The 14,352-nt window shown below is 38.1% G+C and overlaps 3 protein-coding genes across 4 annotated transcripts; 2 read left to right on the top strand and 1 right to left on the bottom strand.

The window, feature by feature from the left end:
* Positions 1 to 1,372: 1,372 nt before the first annotated feature.
* RB195_009169 (uncharacterized protein) lies at positions 1,373 to 3,199 on the top strand (the record flags this gene model as incomplete). Its single annotated transcript, XM_064196028.1, has 3 exons — positions 1,373 to 1,503; positions 2,999 to 3,069; positions 3,120 to 3,199. The coding sequence occupies 3 exons, from the start codon at positions 1,373 to 1,375 to the stop codon at positions 3,197 to 3,199; spliced, it is 282 nt and encodes a 93-aa protein (XP_064047173.1).
* RB195_009170 (uncharacterized protein) lies at positions 2,280 to 2,657 on the top strand (the record flags this gene model as incomplete). The annotated part of the gene is made up of 1 exon (XM_064196029.1): positions 2,280 to 2,657. One exon carries the CDS (start codon positions 2,280 to 2,282, stop codon positions 2,655 to 2,657), a length of 378 nt encoding a protein of 125 aa, XP_064047174.1.
* Positions 3,200 to 6,019: 2,820 nt separating the features above from the next.
* Positions 6,020 to 7,607, bottom strand: RB195_009168 (uncharacterized protein; the record flags this gene model as incomplete). Of its 2 annotated transcripts, XM_064196027.1 has the most annotated exons (6): positions 6,020 to 6,114; positions 6,201 to 6,249; positions 6,314 to 6,352; positions 6,614 to 6,680; positions 7,336 to 7,399; positions 7,535 to 7,607. In XM_064196027.1, the coding sequence occupies 6 exons, from the start codon at positions 7,605 to 7,607 to the stop codon at positions 6,020 to 6,022; spliced, it is 387 nt and encodes a 128-aa protein (XP_064047172.1). The 2 variants fall into 2 exon arrangements, with proteins under 2 accessions (XP_064047172.1, XP_013306255.2); XM_013450801.2 differs by lacking the exon at positions 6,020 to 6,114 and having other exon boundaries at positions 6,218 to 6,352.
* Positions 7,608 to 14,352: the final 6,745 nt, after the last annotated feature.

Here is a 14,352-nt window from a genome sequence, read left to right as displayed (position 1 = left end):
GATTGCTGGCGGGCGAACATTTGAAATTTATTTTGTTAGCGAAAATTTCCGAACATACATACCCCAATTCAGAGTGGTTGAGTCGGAATGGAAGTTTCTGCGTGTGTTTCTTGCATTGGTACAAATGTGACAAGAAAAATTTCAACTAAATTCGTTCACAACAACTAGTGTCCAGTTTTCTGTGCTATGTGAAAAAGAGAGCATTTCTGCTGTTCTTCCGGAAGGAGTAGAGGCAGCGGCACTTGACATGACATTAAATTCGGCATGTTCGGCTTTCCTCTTATTGAGAAATCAGCGCTATAACTTCACATTTCTATAGAGAAAAAGGAGCTCACCCTCCATAGGAATACATAGGAAGCCTAATTTCCCTCTTTAATTTCCAAAAAAAAAATGGTCGACCTCAGAAAACACGATTATAAACGTTTCATAGTGTAAACGTTGCTCTTTAGAGTTTTGCTTAAGGAGGTTCTTCAGGTGCTCTATCCACGGTTATTTACGGTCTTCCACAACAAAGCATGTGCGCAGAATGTGAGCTTTTTGGCTCTATAAAACGTTATGAAAAAACTTTATAAACTTTATAAGTTTTTAAAACTACATAAAATCTATGTTTAAAGTGTTGAAAAGAATATAACGTCGAAGTTTTCACCTTTTACAAGTCGCTCCAAATCTCTAATTATTTTTGCAAAAAATTGGCTGAGCAGGGTGTCGAACCTGCGCAATCCCATTACAATACTTTCATAACAAATGCTGATCTTTTCTGTTGTTCTTTCAAGAATAGGTTTTTGAAAGTTTTCACAGGTTGAAGCGATTCCTTATTCCTTGATTCCTTCTTAATGTTACGTTGTTGTCGTAATAACATCGGCTTAATTTTAGATTTTGGTTGACATTTTAGTAGAGGTACTGTTTTGGCAATCTCCTTGATTTCGCAATTGCGAAATTACGGCAGCTGACCAGTGTTGCGCAATCACGACATCGCTAATCCCTACGCTGAAGGGCTCTAGTGTTGTTGCTTTCTTTTTCCGTTCCTCTTCGTTAATTTTGTTCCGTGAAAAACAATCCTTTGTAGTTTGTTTTGATGCAATTCAAGGTATGTTATTGTTTGTTGATTGGTTGATTTGTTCGCCTTTTTGTTTTTAATCGTTTTCTTTTTGTTTAATTCTGCTTCTTGATGTTTAATTCTGATCTAACGATAGAACAATACTTCTCAACATCAAGAATCAAGATAGAACAATATTTCTCATTAAACAGAATTAAACAAAAGAAAAACGAAAAAGAGAACAGATACAAGCAAAAAGAAAGAAATCAATAACATCTAAAATTGCATCATAACAACCTATGAAACCATTATTGATCTCGTTTTTCTTGTTTTCGGATGAAAGGCCGATTCGATTTTATCAACAACACTTTGGTATTTCTCGGAACTGAGCCTCCGGGCGAAATCAAGGTGGTGACGAGCCCCACATTACCTGTGACGTTGGTTTTTTGGGAGCGGTTCTTTGTATGGTGAGCTTTTTTGCGGTCTTTCCCGTTTTTACTGCACGCACACAGATATTGTATATTCCGAATATTGTTTTTCCACCTCGGAAGGTGGTGGGTCAGATGATGGGCGAGATTTAAATGGTATGTTTGGATTAATTTATTCTAATCCTTATTGTTCTTTCACTGTAATCGCAGTAAAAAAACTTTCTTTCATGAAAAAGAAGAGAAGAAAAAAAGTGTTTTTGTTATGTTGCAGTATCTTTTTGAGTGAAATATAAAAGCTGTTGAAGAGATTGTGTGTTCTGCACTATGAACCAGCTTAGTACTTAGGCTCACAGAGTAGCACATTAGCACATTAGCATGCCCAAAACATGAATATCCTCAGAAGGAACATTAGGAAAGTGTTCAAAATGTCTCTTTTCTTATAAGCTGTAACTGTATGCTAGCGTGACAAAACAAAGTTCTATGATTACTGATGGACATCAGGAATAGTAATAGAAAATGTAAACTAGAGACAGTAGTGGAGGAATCGACTGCGCGAGGAAAGTCGCAGTAGACAGGAATCGTCAGTGCGTCCCTTCCTGCCTGGACTCCACACTCGCACGTGTCATAAGCAATAGGAACAGAAGAAGAAAAAAAAAGACAAGAAAAAAGAAAACGTACCAAGCAAAGAAAGTAAGAAAACTAGAAGAAAAAAAGAAGCATCAACAAGTTCATGCTGGTGCTGGACAATACACTCACAAACGTAAGAGTTATTTAAACAATAAAAACGTGAAAAAAAAACCTACCAATCGTTAACGATGAATAGCAGAATAGGAATAGTAGCAGCGTCAATTCACCAAGCGAATACCACGATGAATAGCAGAATAGGAATAGCAGCAGCATCTAATTCACCGGAATGGTGGCCAGCCAAGCTAGCGGTGGCATCGATGGTTCATGCCCTACCTCGTGGGTACATTTGCATTCACCAACCACTCACCACGGGCATAGCATGTTCAAATCTTCGCATGTATGAGCTAACGGACGAACGACGATCTGGATGCGGAAGCTTGCGCTTCACTCCGCCAGACAGGCTCAGGAACGCCAATTACCTCCAACTTGCTGCAGCTCCTCTTTGGCTGATGGTATTGCATTTGAATGTGCGCTGTTGTTCAGAATCGCATGCATCCGCTCCTTGAGTCCTTTTCGGTTGCCGTCGACATGTTGATGGAATGAATTTCGAAATATGGAACGGCTCCTTTTATAGAGGCGAAAGAGGGTGCAGCGTAAAGCACGCGAAGCAGAGGAGAGCTGTGGGACCTTTTCGCGTCCGCGGCAGGCGTCCTTTAGGTGTTACGAAAAAGAGTCGCGTGAAATCTGCGACAGCTATAGCAAATCAGATACTAACGTGAATTGTTCTTATACAGAAAAGCAAGCAATGCTGCAGCTGCGTCACGTCATTTGTTTCTGTTAAATTTTATTCCAGTTTTGTCATTACTGTAATTATGAATCGTTCCGGTCGTTCGCCGTTGACGTTTAGGTGGTACACATATAAGAATTATTACGATTTCTTCACAAAATGGTGGTCGCAGAGCAGAATGTGCAGCAGTGGTGAGCAAAATGTAGCTCAGGCTGCTACGTGGCAGACTGTTATATTCCAGGTCTCGGCAGGCGATCACATCATACAATGCTATATACAGTTATTATAATTGACACTGTGATTGACTCAAATTTGGTTTGAATTTAATTTAAACATTGTAATTGGTATGTATCAATGTGCTATGCTTAAATTATTATCTATGTATGTATTAACTTATTATGTTCATTTTCGCAGAAGTATGACACCAGATGAAAGAACGCGTGAGTATGAACTAAAGCAAGAGACACGTGAGCCTAATAGCGGTAAAAGTCAGCGCAATTGGGTGGTCTACCGTGGCGCGTTCCTGACATTAAATAAGGCGCATTGGAAAACGCCTGAAGCAGCATGGTATCTCTTCTACACTAAAATCCTACTTATTCAACATGCGTAGTCCTGTCTAAAAAGTGCAAATGTCTGTTAACTACCAAAATCTTAGCCTATGAGCTCGTTGGTAACCTACTCTATAAAGTTTGTTGTTCCATGAAAAGAGAAGGTAAAGTTTGGATTCTTTGTTAAATTTAGCCTACCAAGAATACGATGTGGTGCGAAACTCAAAACTAGCGAAAGCGTGGAGTGCGGCTAGTAGATTGTGGAACTACGGAATGTGGTTCCGCTTTTTTCTCTATAAATGTCGTGGAAACGGCATGGGCGTTTTAGCTTCTAGGAGATACGTTAAATACGTGATACGTGCCTCTCTGCTCACGTTCCGGTCCCCTCAGCAGCGTATTCATTGGTTTTGCAAAGGAGGTAGATGTATGCCGCTATCTAGGTAGAGGTAGATATATAGATATAGATAAATAGATTTAACGCATCTTTTTCTCTTTTCTTAGCGTTTTTCTTCTCCAACGCTATTCTGGTGCAAAATGTAAATCTCCTGACCTAAGACGATATAATTCTTGACATTATCCTCACACTTACACTCCTTTCGCTCGACGTCAAGCTTCTTCCGCTGCTACCCTCATCCGACCACGCTATTATTGACTTTGAAACACCTGTAGCTATGTCAGCACCAGGAATTCACATTTCCAACTTTTTCATCTATTTTAGATTATATAAGCAAGTTTACGAGGGTCTGGCGAAATTTACTCTTTTCCGTATTCTTCGCTCTTTTTAGTTCAATCTACCACGTCAACTAAAAACTTTATTCTTTTAGAGGCAACTTTTTTTGAGGAATTGGACGACCCCATACTAAGCTTATTGTTCAAGAATGTTTCTTCTGAGATTGACTCCCGTATGAGAAGATACCTTGCTTATCTTGAACGCCTCTTCGCGCGCAGAGAATTCATGAGCCTTTTCATTCATTTATACTTGAGGCAAAAAAAAATGAAGGCGAATAAATAATAAATTTGTCAGTATTTCTAACATAAAGAGCTACTTAATGCCGACAAATCTAATACACCAATCCAATTTCTTTTCTTCAGAATACAGCGATACAATTCCGGAAATTGTTGTGCATTGCTCCTGTCCAACAGCAGTGCAGTAACTTGTTTTTCTATCCTTATAATTATAATATCCACAAACCCCTGAAGTCTTTGAAGCCGCCTGTTAGTAAAGCGTATAATGAAATCTTACGAATTGTGTACAAGGAAAGTTCTGCTACTATATATTCTGCTCTATCTCATATCTCATTGTCATTAAATAAAGTTCAGATATGTGGAAAAAACACCATTGTCACAACCATTTGAACCTTCCACGTACCAACTTGCTAAACATCTACCGTTCTAATAGCTTATTACCAACGAGGTGAAAGCTATGGAAAAAGTAGTCAGAAATAAACCATTATCTTGGTAAAAGAAGTTTCATCTGATACCTACTCAACAAGAAGGGTTTATCGCAGTGGCTTCAACTTCTATTAACCTTACTGGTAGTGTCTTTCACTGGTCTCTAGGTCGTAACCAAGGTAAACCGATAGACATAATATACGTTCATCTGTCAGAACCCTTTGATGAAGTATTTCGTTAAACATTATTTGCAAAACTTCACTACCTCGGAACACAGAACCATATTTTATGTCGAATGGATGATCACTTATTAAGAATTAATTATTAGTAATTATTATTATTATTAGGAAGAATCTCATCATGAGAACTTGACTGTCAAAGTTGGCTCTGAATACTCAGCCAATTTCCTTTCCATAAGTGGAGTTTCACAATGTGGACCCGTGTGCCGTCTCTTGTTTCTTACATACACAATCGATCTACTTAGTGTGCACATAACTTCTTCACATGTGATGGTCCAAATGTACGTTGATGACATTAAAAGTTACGACATTTGTGATGACGAGAATCACCATAGACTACGTTCTGGACTTCAGACATCACTTCGGAGATCACTAGCCAGGATATTTTACTGGGTTTCCAGATAGGATCTGCACATTAACTACGAGAAGTCCCTGATTATACACGTGGGTGAAGGGGAAGTGGCTGAGTAGACTATGGAGAGAGCAATTCTTAAACCTTGTAATGAAAATTTCAATTTGTCGGGAGAATTTTTTGATCATACTGTTCGAAAAGAATACTCTTCTCTTCTTCGGCTATCCTATATTCCCCCCCGCCCCCTCCCCTCCCACTGCTAATCCGACTATTCTCATTTCACATTCCTCTCTTTCTTGCACTCCTTTTCCTATACTTATTCTTTTTTCAGTTAAGTGCGAGTGCTTCCATGAAGGAGAGTAGGAGTGGCCTCGCACTTAACTGAAAAAAGAATAAATAAACCCATGAAGCCTACGTCTCTAAGGGTCATTCACTTGCAGGAATATTAATGTCTTGCCGTTACACCTCTTTTTGATTTGTTCTGTCATGCTACATCCGCTCTCCACTTTCCTTGAATAACCTCCTGTTATTGACTTATTGAGATAAATAAACCTGTTTTAAACTATGTTAAGCGTTTTTTATTGTTATCCACCACGGAAAAAAAACTGCGTCAGATTCCGCTGACAATTAGGTTGCTGATTTTTTTTCGAATCTTCCGACACAAAGGAGCATGTTTACTTTTCTTTAGGCGCACCATTGGTGTATCTGAGTAATAGAATGAATAAATAAATATTACTAGGAAAGGCAATAATTTATTTATGTCTTGAAAGCAGTAAAAAAATCACACTGACGTGTTCGAATCGGGATTTCAAAACAAGAGCTTGGAGAAAACAATCGTGGCTACAACAGGAAGTGCTGCCAGCATCGACGAAGAATTGCAGAGTTCATAGCTGCAGCAGCACACCGTAACGTCACCTTGGTCTTCTTCAATGCAGCCATCTTTCTTGAATTAAATAAACGTTGTTGGAAGATTCTCGAAACATAATAACATCAGGTTGTACCATAAGTTTCTACCATTTTAACATTTTTGGCTTCTTTATTTAACGCTGAAGAAATTACAATCGATATTATAGTCACTAAAATAGTCAGTGACCTATTGCCCATCGACCGTTTATGTTCTTGACTTATTTAAATGAATTTAAAAGACTCCTATTAGATTTCACCGAAGTTAAGAAATGAGAAAGCTAGGAATTATGGTACCTACCTTGCATTCGTTATAAATATCACATCTATGCATAGCTGGCACGGGAATACCTGGTTTAGGGTGTAATCTGTAATTAACGTAATTAGGAAAAAGAAAAAAAAAATTAGGAAATCCCTTTTTCGTTAGATGGAATAAAGAAAGTAAAATTTGCCGTAGCGTTTCAAAATCTTTTCTATTTCTATTTTTATATTTTTCTTCTATCCTATTATTCACATAGTATTCGTAAATCTGTAAGAAACCTTTGATGTAGTGATAACGATTTTTCTTATGAAATCCTTACTAGCCGAACTATGGCTTATTCGAAACTGATCAGATTTTGTAAATGTTGTACAGGAACATATAAAATAATTAGACGACAGAAAATTTGAGATCTCCTTTTTTTTTGCATTTGTCTGGAGGAGAAACTTCACTTCTGGAGTTATTTGTTGGAGAGGTTGTTAATGGAGTTTCCGAAATTTCTGTTTCTGCCAATAAGGATGAAAAGATGAAGATTATAACTCTAACTAGGAATAGCGGTTTCTTTGTGTTCTCAGAAAGAACTCTATTCATCCTTTCTTCTTTTTAATATGGGCTTATATTTCGATGAATCGTTGATATTTCAAAAGATCATGAATACCAGGATAGGTAACTCGTTTTTTTTTTTTGATGTTGCGTTTTCCAGGAACAGAAAGAGGAAATGGATTGCACTTGAATCAATCTGTGAATTTATCTTTAGCACTTACATAACGCAGTATTTTTCGGCACATTCCGTAGTGTTTTGTACCTTTCCTTGAGCGTCAGGGATACCTACAAATAAGTGTAACAAATTGTGAATGATCATTGTTTGGATTTTGAAATTTGCTAAATTAGCTCTCTTTGGATTCACAGGAAATCGAACAAATGAGAATGACTTGAAAGTGAACGTGACAACATTATTCTTACCTAAATAGCATTTTATGGCAGTGGTAAGACCAACTAGAGTAAGAAGAACAGCGAAAAGTCGAAACGAAGACATGCGTAGATTTGAATGTACTTCTCTAACAGTCCGTGTCCATTTATTGACACTAGATAACAAACAGAACTTTTTTCCTTTTTACTGCGATTATTCATGCCACAGGAAGGGTTACTCATATGATAGGGAGAATTCCTAGTGTGACTAAGTACGACTACGAAATTTCCTCAGTGTTTTTTCTTTGTGACTTTGTAAACGCTCAAGTTTACAGCCCCCTGAAACCTTGTATTCAAAACAAGCACTCAGTACGTATAAAGGATGAAGTGGATAAAGTGCCTTGAGTTGATGAATCCGCTTAGAATGCTCCAATGCGTTCAATTCAGAATCATTTGAGGTTTATGAACGTGTAACTGGGATTTAGAATGACTTACGGTGGCTAGCCGATGTGTCAAGTCGGTGTTTTTATTCTTGTAGACAAGTCTGGTATCATACTTACTTTGACCCTTGAAGGATGAAAGGCTAGGTTGGCAGTGTAAAATTTCCGAGCATTGACCGACCGTACAATCGCAGCGGAACTTCTTACCGATTGCGCTACACTCGCCCTCGCACTCACTTTGTGTACTGGAAAATATTTCGTGAATGCCTTACGAACATAAAATAATCGCTGTTCGAACGTTCCGAGCACGAGTTACATAACACAACCAATTGAAGGCATCACCCCACGAATCTGAGGTGGTACGGATTTCAGGTGGAGTATTCTTGTATGGGATAAAAGATTATGGAGAGGGGAGTGATCCCGTCCATCTCTTCCTAATTGTAAAAAACGGTCTGGAAGATGCGGCGCATGCACAAGGCGCTCCAATCGAACTCCTTGTAGAAAATAGCGCGCCGAATCGCTCGAGGCTGTATCTTTCGGGCCGTTTTTTACGGCAACTAGGAAGAAATGGACAGAATCACCTTTCTCTCCATCCATAATCTACCATGCTGTATACGAATACTCCACCTGAAATCCGTACCACCTCAGATTCGTGGGGTGATGCCTTTAAAAGGCATACAATTGTTCCCAAGAGAAAGAAGCAGAAAACTGCTCTGTAACAACCTCACGGTTAACCGGTTATCCCTAGGATATGGAGTTCGAAAACTTCAGGATGAGAAGACTACCACACTAGTGTAATACGTAATATGTCATATACAAGGTGGTGCATATGAAGTGTGACCAAAAAACTACCCACACATTTGCACCAATTAATTCAAAAAAGAAATACTTTTGTCTATTCAATAGTCAGAAAACTCTACACAAGCTCTCGTGCATAACATTCAAAATTATAGCCTTTAGCTTCAATACAAACATCCAATCTCTTCCGGAAATTGTTGAGGATGCGCCCAAACAGCTTTCATTCCCAATGCTTCATCCAGGGAACCTCTCAGTGAATCCAGTGACTTGTGCTTAAAAGAGCAGGGTTTTTGCTCTGGAATCGACCAGACAGCAAGATCTAAAAGATTGATATCGAATGAGTTTGACCAAACACGAAGGTGGTCAAACACCTTCGTCCAGAAATGCTGAAGATTCCCTCACACTCCAGTGTCTTCTTCCCGCCACGGGTTGGCGTCGAATTTTTCAGGAAGGTCCAGTAGGAGTCCATACCAATTTCTTTGGCACAGGAAAGATCCGCATCTCTGACTATTCCATAGCCCATCACACTTCATGTGGACTACCCTATATGTATTGGTGTTGAAGTTTAGCAATTTTTCTCTCTTCGAGGTTTCGCTCCAATTTTTTGTTTTGCTTGAACATCTAACCGAAAATGGTGTACGAAATCCCATTCCGTGCAAAAAGCGAAGATTAGAGCAAGAGAATATGCGATTTTAGATTTGTTGGAAATAGTGAGGATAAGAGTTGAGCAGTTCCTCAGATCTCTTTTTTTCTTCTTCGTACAATGAGAAACGGCTTTGATTATTCCCTCCTGCATATTTAGGATAACCTTTCTTTTTTACTTATATGTAGAGCAAAAGGAAAAATGTTATGAGAGTGTAGAACATGAACAAAGGACAACAAGAGAAGGTAACGCAAACAATACAAGAGCTGAGAAACTGCTAAACTTTTGTCCACGCTATTTTCAATAGATCTAAAATTGCTGGCTTTCTCTCTTGAATTTCTGCATTTTTTTTAACAGAGTAGCATTTCCTTTTCATTTCCATTTCAGTAACAGACTTGTCTGGGAGGATAAAAACACTGGATTGATTAAGAAATGAAAGGAATGATTAAGGATTCCAGTGAAACGCGTTGGCGCATCCCAAGGGGATTGATACGCCAATGATTTTCTTCCTTATCCTTTTAAGGACAACGCTTCAAAGTCCTTCGACTGATACAGGTGCTCGGGGAAACAGTAGACTAACAGAGCGCTTGCTTCCAGAGTAGGACCGGTGAGCATGATTTGATATGAAGCGGCCAGATTGAATTTTCATTTTCGAAATGAATGTTTTGAGAAAATATTACTTGAATGGAAGATTTCCAGCAACGTCTAACAAGTGTAGCGATTTGGCTGAGGACTCTCACAGATTCTGCCAGATCTCATTAGGATTGCGGAAGAACACTGCAGAACTAGAATCATTCTTCCAAATAGAAATGCGATACAAAATGAGTTTAAAGACATCACCCCACGAATCTAAGGTGGTGCAGATTTCAAGTGGAGTATTCGTATACGAGATGGAAGACTATGGAAAGGGGGGTGATTCCGTCCGTTTCTTCCTAATTAGCGTAAAAAACGGCCTGATAGATGCGGCGCCGCACAAGGCTGACGCGCTCCAATCGAACCTCTTGTGCAAAATGGTGCGCCAAAACGAATGAAGCTGTATCTTCCGGGTCGTTTTTTACAGCAATGGGGAAGAAATGGACGGAATCACCCTCCTCTCCATAGTCTCCCATACCGTATACGAATACTGCACCTGAAATCCGTACCACCTCAAATTCGTGGAGTGATGCCTTTAATGCTTGAAGTGAGAAAGAAACGAAAAAAAAGAAAACTGCCAAGCAAAACTGTTAACTAAGAGAGAGCTAAATCAATCGCCCTATTTATATCATATCTACGTGTTCAGTCTCCCCAAGCAATTGCATTACTCATAACTCGATCATCGTGAGGTTTCTCTAAGTACATACTTGCTCTGTCCTCTACAAACTGTCCTTTCTAGGGACCAGTCATTTTTCACTCCTCTTTATGTTGCATAGGACTGGTGTAAGTCTGGATTTTCTTGTTTTCTAGTGATACGCCGTTGCTGGAACCTTTAATTTAATCAATTAAACTGAACAATGGCAACATATGCAGTGGGTAAATTCAGGAACAATTATTATCATTATTATTTTCATATTGGGGAGGGTGTGGCGCAGTCGGTTAGAGGTCCGTTGTAGCCACACGGTCGAGGGTTCGAAACCGCCCTAGCGCAAACCAAGCCTTTCATCCCTCCGGGGTCGATAAATTGGTACCAGACTTGTCTGGGAGGATAAAAACACTGACTTGATCATCGGCTGGCCCCCGCAAGTCATTGTATAGGCCAACACGCGTTCCAAAACCTCAACGATTATGAATTCCACTAAAACGCGTTGGCGCATCCCGAGTGGATTGATACGCCAGTGACTTTATCCTTTTTTTTATCCTTTTTATTTTCATATTCTATTGAGTGGGGCGGGTGTAGTGTAGCGGTTAGAGGTTCCGCTTACTGCACAATCGATCGGAATCGAATCCGCCCTAGTGCTCACCAAGCCTTTCATCCCTCCGGGGCCGATAAATTGGTGGGTCTGTAAAACTAACTAACTAACTTGGTAACTTGTCTGGGAGGATAAAAGCACTGACTTGACACATCGGCTAGCCACCGCAAGTCATTGTATAGACCAGTTCCACGTTCGTAAACCTCAAACGATTCTGAATTGAAGAGATCAGGGCGGTGGATCCCAAGCGGATTGATCAACGCCAGAAAACTTTAACTTTTATTGTATAGAGTATTATGGTATTTATATGTTATATATTATATTATTATCTTCCTAATATAAAGCAGTATTTTCCCCTTTTTTTCCAAAAATAAGATAAGAAAAACCCTTAAAATCTTGTATATGCTCTTCAGTTTTTAGGCTTATTCTATTTTGCTTTGAGGTTTTAAATCCCCTCCTCTTGCAATACCCTTTTAGAAAATTTTTATTTATACAATTGAAAAAGCCGAATTATTCATATGACTATGACCATTTTACACATTTTAACACAACTTTCAACATTTGACCCATACCTTTCTGTCTTATATCCCGGTCTTAACATTGTCCTACACTGTTTTTTAATCAAGGTTCCCAACAAAAATCAGCCATATATTATGGACAATTTTTCGCAAAAATGTCTCAATAGAAGGGAAGACAGCTTCGTTTTTAATGACATCGAAGTGTTGCAGGATTCGTGACCTCAGTAACTACGTAGTTTGAAATTGTAAAATATATTTACAAATTACATTCATGTACAAATGCTGCAGAATACATTTAGAGCTAGAGCAAGAAGTAGCTCTAGCTGCTTTGCGGTTTTTTTATGTCACGCTCCAGATCTATTCATACTCCAGATCACTTTACATCATACAATGATATAATTATACACTTGTCATAAGTGATATTTTGACTGATTTAAATTTAATTTAAATTTATTTAAATATTGATAACCGGTGAAGTATCAACTACTAAAATTCCCTTCTGAAAAAGATATTCATTTATACAATTGAAAAAGGATTATTTGTCGGATGACCGAACATTTAACCTAGATGTTTTTGTCTCTTATTCCGATTTTAACATTTAGGGGAGTGGAAGGGGACTGCATGGTCTCTGGAGCAGTCTATCTAATTTCGTGCAAAACATGTGGGGACCAATACATCGGCGAAACAGGGCGCCTCCTTTGTGTTCGCATTAAAGAACATCTAAAGGGGATGAAACAATCGAATGCAGCAACTCCCCTCGGAGTTCACCGCAGACAATGTCATGAAAATGTTCCTTTCTGCATAGCTGTCACAATTCTATCGTACGAATCCGAAATTATAGCTCGCAGAACTTTAGAAGCGTTTTGGACAAATGCAAAAGGTCCAAAAGTGAATAGAAAGGAAGAGTGCTTAGCCGTGACCAACGAGCTGGCTCTGTATCAAAATCTTTGCGGGTTTTGATCTACGGGGTCATATGCGGGTCGCATCTTAATTAGTATCAGCGGAGCGATAACACCACGCGGATATCCGCTAACATCACGGCAACGCGGCTACTGTGGTAGGCACAACGATTTGGGCTTTTTTGGTTTTTGTTTCCGGGTGTAATATCCTAGGGGATGATGACTTGTTCTGGATGAGGCATTTGAGAGGATATATTGCAAATGTTCTTACTTTCCAGGCTCTGAAGGCGAAGGCGACAAAGCCGAAACATTAACCGTAATAAAGTTTGTTAACTTTTCTTGGCTGTTGCTTAAATTTGACTATCGACCAGTTGCGATCTTAACATTGTCCTGCATTGTTTTTTAATCAACGTTCCCAACAAAAATCAATCATATATTATTGACAATTTTTTGCAAACTAAGATTAAATGCGACATTTTCTATTTACCACTCGTATACTCGTTAACATTAAGGCAACTGCGAGTTAAAATAATCTCACAAATTAAAAAATTAAGTTGAAATTAATTGTGTAGATAATTGAATGAAACTCTAAAGTACACAAAAACTCGAAAATTAAGATTGAAATTAACTTAATAAAATGTATATATAAACGAATAAGTGATATTATTTCAAAAATATATAAATCTGCGCAAATTCTCGTTTTCGTTTTTTTTTAAGGACAGAGTGATATTTTAATAAATTGATATCAATTATTAGTAATTTTTTTAATAATAAGAATTAAGAAATCGCAGTTATTGAAAGAAAGTATCGTTTTTATTGGAGCGTTTTGAGTTGATTTCCACAAGATTAGTGCTGTAAATGAAAACATTACATTAACCATGTTGTTATTTGCTGGACGAACTGATCGCAGGATCGTCGCGATTAAATATGCCGCTGTTGCTGACTAATGTGAAAAATCTGGCACTTATGACATCAGAAAAGGAGAAATGAAGAGCAACGATGAGGAGCTACCGTATATGTAGTTGGAAGCGTAGAAAATAATCTGTTTAGGAAATTGGAGCAAAAAAAAATTATGCACTAATACCTTCTCTGCTCTCATTTATGATTTCAATCCACAACACATATATACATAATATGCAAAAAAAAAGAAGTCTTAGAACTCGATATGTAAGTTATTTGACAATTCATATATTTTTTCAACTATTTAAATAATATTAAAATAGATGTAAAAAACTATTTACAAAATATATACTTATATACTGTAACAATATAATATATATAGTCTTAAAAGTATAGAAATATATCTTACATTTTTATATGTATTTTAAAAAAAGAGATGTAAGTAGGTATTGCTAGTTCTATTTCTTGATACAGCATACAGCATGCAGTGCAAAAGTGTGCTGAAATAAGCAATTCGTCTAGGATTCTTTTGGGAATTGACGATCTGCTCCTTCTAGAAATGGAATTTAGAAAAACAAGCAACTCCTGATAAGTTCCAGTATAATTTCAACAAGGATACTGTAATAAGGTCAAAAGTTTTTGTACATTATTCCGTAAAAAAAGAATTTTACTCTTATTATGCTTTCAACTATGTTCATTGCGTCTCAGCAACATCTACAATACGTTTGTAGTCAAAATCGTCAGAAAAACAGAGTGTAGCCTCTGGAGCGGAAAACAGAGCTCTTGCT

Source organism: Necator americanus, chromosome III, assembly GCF_031761385.1.
Source record: "Necator americanus strain Aroian chromosome III, whole genome shotgun sequence".
NCBI lineage: Eukaryota > Metazoa > Nematoda > Chromadorea > Rhabditida > Ancylostomatidae > Necator > Necator americanus.
Note: the sequence above shows the minus strand (reverse complement) of the source record. Positions and strands in the feature narration are given on the sequence as shown.